Consider the following 6799-nt stretch of genomic DNA (forward strand, 5'->3'; position numbering starts at 1 on the left):
GGGGCTTCTTTTCTCTAGAACTTGATTGAATAGAATTTCTCCTCTGGGTCATTAGCTTTTCTAGGACTGACAAAGTTGTATTTAGTAGAGACTAAGAAAATGGCTGGATTTGCAGAGGAGGCTGGGGCCCTGGGGCCCTGCTGATAGTTCCATAAAGCCAAAGGCCACTGACAGGCTACAAGAAGGGAAGCTGCTCAGAGACAACATTTAATGGGAGTCAGTGAATGGCACTAAGGTTAAATGTCAATTGGCATACATTAGGTACTCAATTAGTTGATTTTTGACAACTATTGGTTTGATATTTAGCTTAGCATCAGCTCTCATCTAAAACCCTCAAAGATTTTTGCTGACAGTGTACCACAGCTAGCAGCATGTTTTATTTGCCAGGACTTAATGTAGTCTTAGGCTACATTACATTACGTCTTTGGAATTGGGCGGCGGGGGCAGGGGGTGGGGTGGGGTGGTGGGCAGGGTGACCTGTTAGAGACACAGTTCTCTAACCTGTGTTAGAGAGAACATCACCATTTACCCCTACGGGACTGTCAAAGCACCCTTTGAAGGTCACTGATGGATGGGAATGCTTCAAGAGAATTTAACCCCTTCTCACGACGAATGACCGGGAGAAGGGGTAGGGAATTTGCTGGGAGAAGATGAGGAGGCTCGTGCACTGCCAACCACTCTGTGAAGAGCTGTCCTGGGGTGAGGTGTGCTCCTGGCCTCAGCGCAGAGTTGGGACTGTCAGGGAGTCCCAGGCAGATTTCTCCGGCACCGGCACCGAAGGGATGCTCCCAGGAGGGGAGGGAGTAAGCTCCTGGAGAGAGGGTGCTCCTCACTTATACAGTTTACGAGCCTTCCCACGTTACCTCTGAGGTCCCTTTCAATGTTTAGAAGACACAAATTCTAGAATTAGGGCTTCCCTGGTGGCGCAGTGGTTGAGAGTCTGCCTGCCGATGCAGGGGACACGGGTTCGTGCCCCGGTCTGGGAAGATCCCACATGCCGCGGAGCGGCTGGGCCCGTGAGCCATGGCCGCTGAGCCTGCGCGTCCGGAGCCTGTGCTCCGCAACAGGAGGGGCTACAACAGTGAGAGGCCCGCGTACCAAAAAAAAAAAAAAAAAAAAAAATTCTAGAATTACACAACGCTAAGATTCTAAAATGCCAGAATCCTAGGCTTCTGCCATGTGGTTCTAGGGCTCTGAGACCCTGAATGTAAAATAATCCAGCCTGGGGACCTTGAGGTAGGAGACAGCCTCTTATCCTGGCCCTACCGGCCCAGAACCCACCTGTCAACTTGGTCCACATATCTCAAGGGGCTATTTTATCCACGTCCCCCACTGCTAGGCCACCTCTCTTCTCAGCCTCTCACATATCCAAGGTGCAGGTCTTAACCCTCTAGCCAGGAGAGCGTGGTGTGACACAGGACATAAGGGAGTACCAGGTAGTTCAACAGAGGGGATGATGTCAAAGCAGCAAATAATGATTCCTCCTCTTTTCTGTCTGAATTAACTGCCTCTGATTGTCTGCAGCTGGATTTGTTCCCTGATAGCCTCATCTGATGCTAGTGTCTGTCAGTCCAACTACATCTCCCCCATGACCCTCCACCCCACCACAGTGATGAGGAACCGAAGGGTAAAAGGATGTAGAGAAAGTGCAAGACCCTACCCTGGCTGCGGATAACACTGTCTCAGCATAAAAAGCGAACTGGTTTGGAGAGCAATGCCATCCCAGTGGGAAGTCCCTCCATGTGTCTAGCCTCAAGCTTACTAGGTACAGTCAGAGCCCTTTTCTTCTCCCACAGTCCGGGAGAAGACATCAAGAGTCCCTGCTTCACCTCAGGAAGGTCTAAACTGCTCTAAGTGTCCCCTCCCACCCCCTTTAATGACCCAAGGTCAGCAGGAATGACATGGCACCGTTTACAAGAGCAGAGTATCTGAGATTATTGCAGACTTTATAGAAAACTGCCCAAGGGAGATCCAGATTTCCAGGGTGGGGTGGGAAGGCAGGCCTCAGGCAATATGTTGAAGGAGGGTGACTTCCTGTGTGCAGAGGCAGCACAGGCCAGCCATTCTGCCTGACCCAGGGGGTGGGAGTCAGGGAGAGGCGGCCCCCTCCCACTCACCAGTTGTGCTTTGGGATCATGAAGAAGGCAGGGCGCTGAGGCTCTGACCCTGGACCGGAGGGCTTTTCCCTTCCTCTTCCAGAAGGCATACGGGGGGACAGCGGTGGGGAGGTGGCAGAGAGGACTCTCCAAGGGAGAAGAGTCACATGGGTGGGAAAGAGAATGTGGCCAGCAGCTCCCAGCCCTTCAGAGTCCCTCCCCCACCCCTCTCTGTGGCACAATGGTCAGGTGACCCTGGTTGTGAGGCCAGACCATCTACTTTGCACCCCCAGGACTCTCTCCTCCAGGATCTCCCATGGGGATCTGCTAGTATGGCTGCGGGGTGCTTCACATCTGCGCCTGTTTTGCAGGGCTAGAGAGCTCATCCTTAAGAGGAAAGGGGGCTGGGCATATCCCAGGGATGGATTCCTCACTGGACCCTGAGCCAGTGAGTGGCAGTGTGGGTACTGAGTGCAAGCGACGGATGTAGGAGGAATTGAGAGCCTAAGACTTGGGCAGGGGGAAGAAACTCAGATCGGGGTGAAGAGCTGAGAGTTTGAGATTGGGGACAAGGACTGAGTATTAGGGTATCAGAGCCAAAAGTGGGAAAGGCTGAGGATCAGCTCCACGCTAAGGCTATAAAGGGGTGTGCCTGTCCCTCGGATGGGAGAGATAGAGAAGAGCTGAACCCCAAGCCTGGGCCAAGGAAGGGAGGGGCCTGAGCAAGAGCTGGGGTGGTGGGTGGTATGAAATACATCCTCAGATTGGGGGAGGGTGCCCAACCCTCAGACTCCCGGGATGTAGGTTCTATGCAGGATGGAGAGTTAAGAGCTCCCAAACGAGAAGAAAGGCTCAAAGTCCACAGAAACCTTCTGGTGGGGTTGCTCTGCTTCTGAGACCAGAATGGGATGTGAGGGTCCCTGAGCCCTCGAAGGGAGCTGAGGGCTGCAAGCTGGAGTGTAGTCTAGGGGGATGTTTCCTGCTGAGAGGTCTGGGTTCAAAGCACAGGGTAGTGGAAGTAGTCCCAGGGCCTTCGGATTGAAGGACAGGGTCTCTGGGTGAGTGCTGAAAGGGGGAGGGGGCTTCTGGTGGTTCAGGAAGGCTGTCAGAGCTTGGGATGGGTGGATGGGGTTTCTTGAATCAGAAGAGAGTGTCTCTGGATCTTTGATAGTGACAGCTCTCAGAGGCTGGGGAGGGGGGTAGAGCTTGGGGCCTCCAGGTGGGGGAGATGCCATAATCCAAAGGTCTCAGATCGGTCAGGCGTAGGTCTCAAAGCCCCAAGTTCGCGGGTGTCTCATACCCACGGCCTCGGGACAGGTCATCAGGGGTAGCCCCCAAGTCCCAACAAGCGAAGCTCAGAGGCCCGAACCGGGGGAAGTGGCCCCAGAACCGGCGGGGGCGGCCGAGGCGGGCGCGCGGCGCGGGTCTGCGTCCTGCTCGTAGCGGTAGTGGTAGCCCTCCATCTGGTCCCGGCACGCCTCGCGCAAGTTGCGCATCCAGCGCTGGATGCCACGGCGGTTTAGGTAGAGCACCATTAGGAAGATGAGGCCGATGAGCGCCAGAACCAGCCCGAAGAAGACGTAGGAGGCTTCCAGCTCCGGGCCGGCAAGTTCCACTTCTTCCCCGCGACCGTCGGCGTCGCCTTCGGCGCAGCGCAGCCCCGCCTCGTCCAGGTCCAGGAAAGGCCGGTCGTATAGCGCCCGCGGGGAGGCGCAGCGCAGGCGCCGCGCGTCGGGTACGCGCTCCGTGGCGTTGCGCATCCAGGCCAGCAGGGGGCGCGCAGCGCAGCCGCAACGCAGGGGGTTGTCGGCGAGCAGCAGGCGCGGCGCGGGGAGGCCGCCATCGCGCTCTAGCGCGCGCAGCTCGTCGGGGCTCAGGCCGGCCAGCGCGTTGAGGCGCGCGTCCAGCTGCTCCAGGCGCGGCCGGCGCAGCGCGGCGGACGGCAGGTGGCTAAGCGCGTTGCCCGACAGGCCCAGGAGGCGCAGCTCGTCGAGCGGGGCGAGCGCGGCGTCCAGCGCGGCCAGCAGCGCGGGGCCGCCCCGCGCCAGCGCGTGGTTGAGCTGCAGGGAGCGCAGCGCGGGCAGCCCGCGGAAGGCGTCGCCGCCCAGGGCGCGCAGCGGGTTGTGGCTCAGGTCGAGCGCCGCCAGGCTGGGCAGCCCGTCGAAGGCGCCGTCCTCCACCATCTCGATGTTGTTGTGCGTGAGGCGCAGAGCGGTCAGGAGCGGCAGGCGCACGCCACCCGCCGCCTCCGCCTCCGCCTCCTCCCCGTCCGCGTCCCCGCCGGCGAAGGCGGCCGCGCGCAGCACAGTCAGGTTGGCGCCCACGATGGTGAGATTGCGCGCGTCGGGTGGCACGTCCCGCGGCGGCTGCCGGAGCTCGGCGCCCGACGCGCAGCGCAACATCAGCTTAGGGCCGCCGAAGCAGTAGCACTGGAAGGGACAGGGTGCGGCGGGTCGGCTCAGCGCCGCCGCCAGGAGCAGCAGCCCCGGCAGCAGCGGGCCCCTGTGCTCCGGCTGTCCCGCGCGCGGGGCCATCACGGCTGCCCCCGCATCCAGCGCCCGGGCCGCCGCGCTCACCAGTGAGTTCGGAGCCCCGTGGGGGCGGGGAGGGGGGCGGGTGGGGCAAGTCTTCGATCGGGAGCGCCCGGCGGTTGTGGTCTGTCCTTCCGCTGGCTCTATAGTCCGAGAAGCCTTCACTTTCCTGGTTGGGGCGAGAGGGGTCAGGCGGGGAGCAGAGCCCCCCGCCCCCGGTGCCCTCTTCGCCCTGCGCACCGGCCTCCGACTTCTGCGGCCGTTCTGGGCTCGGAGCCGAGTGGGCAGGGTTTGCCTCCCCCCTCCCCGCCTCCCGGCCTCCTCCTCCGCCCCCGGCGGTGTCTCCGCGCCCTCCTTGGGGAGAGGCGGGGTGGGAGGCTCCCGAGAACCAGGGCTTTCGGCTGCTGCTCTTTCTCTTACCCTCTCTGGGCTCCCGGACTGCTGAGAAGTTTGGCTCTCCGAGGTTCTGACTTATTTCCCCCTCATCTCCTCCCTAGCCCCCGCGCTTAGGCTGGTACCTTCCCCCTCCCTCTCTGGGATGTGTGGGGTGGGGTGGGGCCGGGCTAGGGAGAGCAGGCAGGTGGGTCAGCATCACCGGCCGGCCGAGAATTTGGGGGAAGGACTTTAGGGCTCCTCCTACCAGCGCAGGCAGGGATGAGGGGTGGGCTGGGAAAGTTCCTCATTTTTCAGCCTCTACCTTATCCTTGAGATCAAGGAGAGGGCTGTGCTAGGAGTGAGGGAAATCCCCAGCCTCAGCCCCCTCCTCTGCCACCCCAGTTACATCAGGCCTGGCTCGGTCAACAACCCTGCGAGTCCCGGGAGATCAATGTCTTCTCCACCCCACCCCATCCACCCCGAGGAAGTCAGCGACATCCCCTCCTCCTTCCACCCCTCCTCCCCCCAAGTCACTGGCTGCTCTGCCGGGAGTTCTTCCATCTGATTTCCTTCACCAGGCTGGACTCTTCCCCCAAGCACTCTCCTAGGCCCGGGGACCCAGTGGGTGTGGTGATTCAGCTCTTTGCTGTGCCCTCCCTGCCCCAGCACCTTGGTACCCCCGCTAGGCTGTTCTGGGTCTCAGGACCTTAGGGTTGTTGGATACCATCAGCTGCCCCTCCTCCCCTCCAGGGTACCTCACCTGTAAGTGTTGAATGGGTTAGGAGGGTTTGTGAGACCGGGAGCAGATTTTGCAGCAGGGAGTGGGGGTCTCAGAAGGGGCCAGGGCTGAGCTGTTTATAGGTTTGTTTTGTTCTGGATTTTTTTTTTTTTTTTTTTCCCAGAACTGGGAAGCTCCAGACCTGATTTAAAGGGACAGACTCCTGAGAAGGGAGCACTCCTTGCCTTGGCATGAATTATTCAGCCTGGAGAGGCTGACACTTGATCCGAAAGCCCTTCTGGTATCAGCAGAGCTGGTTGGGATAGAGGCTTCCCCCAACCTAAGAGTCATTCTCTTTCACCTGAATTAGGGATTGTTGGGTTGACTCCTTCCCTGAGGTTATATTTAACTGATCAACCAACAGATCAACACCACTTAAGGAGAAGAGGTAGGAAAAGATGTAGACCCTGCAGTGGCCTGGGTCTCAGACAAGGGCCATTGTTAAGGCCCAGGGCTGTTGATGCTGGGGGTGGGGGGGTGGCCTCCCCTTCCCCTTCCCCTTTCTCTCCCCTGTCCCCATTGTCACTCCCAAGTATTGGCAGATGAGAATAGTAACTTGCACAGGTATGTTGGCCATGTCTGTACAGATGTACATGTGCGATTGTCCACATTGCAAGTTTACGTGCAAGCTTAGCACGTAAACAGACCTAGGTGTGTTCACGCGTAAGCACACACACACACACTCATGCTCACTTGGGTGTGCATACACATGCATAGGAAGGCTTGCATAAGCTTGTGCACAGTTCCAGGCAGCCTCAGATGTGCCTCTTGCAAGTACATGCAGGCTTATTCGTACGCGTGCACGTAAAAACGTAGATTTGAGCGCATCCTGGCATGTGTCCGTACATTCATAAGCACATACATATTTGAACCTTCCTGCCTCTGGGGCCATGCAAGTGCCTGGGTGTGTTCTCAGAGGGGCAAGCTTACAGACTCATGCGTGCAAGCACATGTATCCAGAGGTCGGCCAACACACCCTGAGCCCACGCCTGCCCTCGGTCTGTGGAATTAACAGGGTG

General features: G+C 58.9%; 1 protein-coding gene across 1 annotated transcript; it reads right to left on the minus strand.

Annotated features, from left to right (window-relative positions):
* Positions 1-3451: 3451 nt before the first annotated feature.
* TPBGL (trophoblast glycoprotein like) lies at positions 3452-4633 on the minus strand (the record flags this gene model as incomplete). Its single annotated transcript, XM_082844418.1, has 1 exon — positions 3452-4633. The coding sequence occupies exon 1, from the start codon at positions 4628-4630 to the stop codon at positions 3452-3454; it is 1179 nt and encodes a 392-aa protein (XP_082700544.1). The 5' UTR covers positions 4631-4633.
* Between the last annotated feature and the right edge of the window lie 2166 nt (positions 4634-6799).

This window comes from Leucopleurus acutus (genome assembly GCF_964270905.1).
Source record: "Leucopleurus acutus genome assembly, chromosome: 8".
Taxonomy (NCBI): Eukaryota; Metazoa; Chordata; class Mammalia; order Artiodactyla; family Delphinidae; genus Leucopleurus; species Leucopleurus acutus.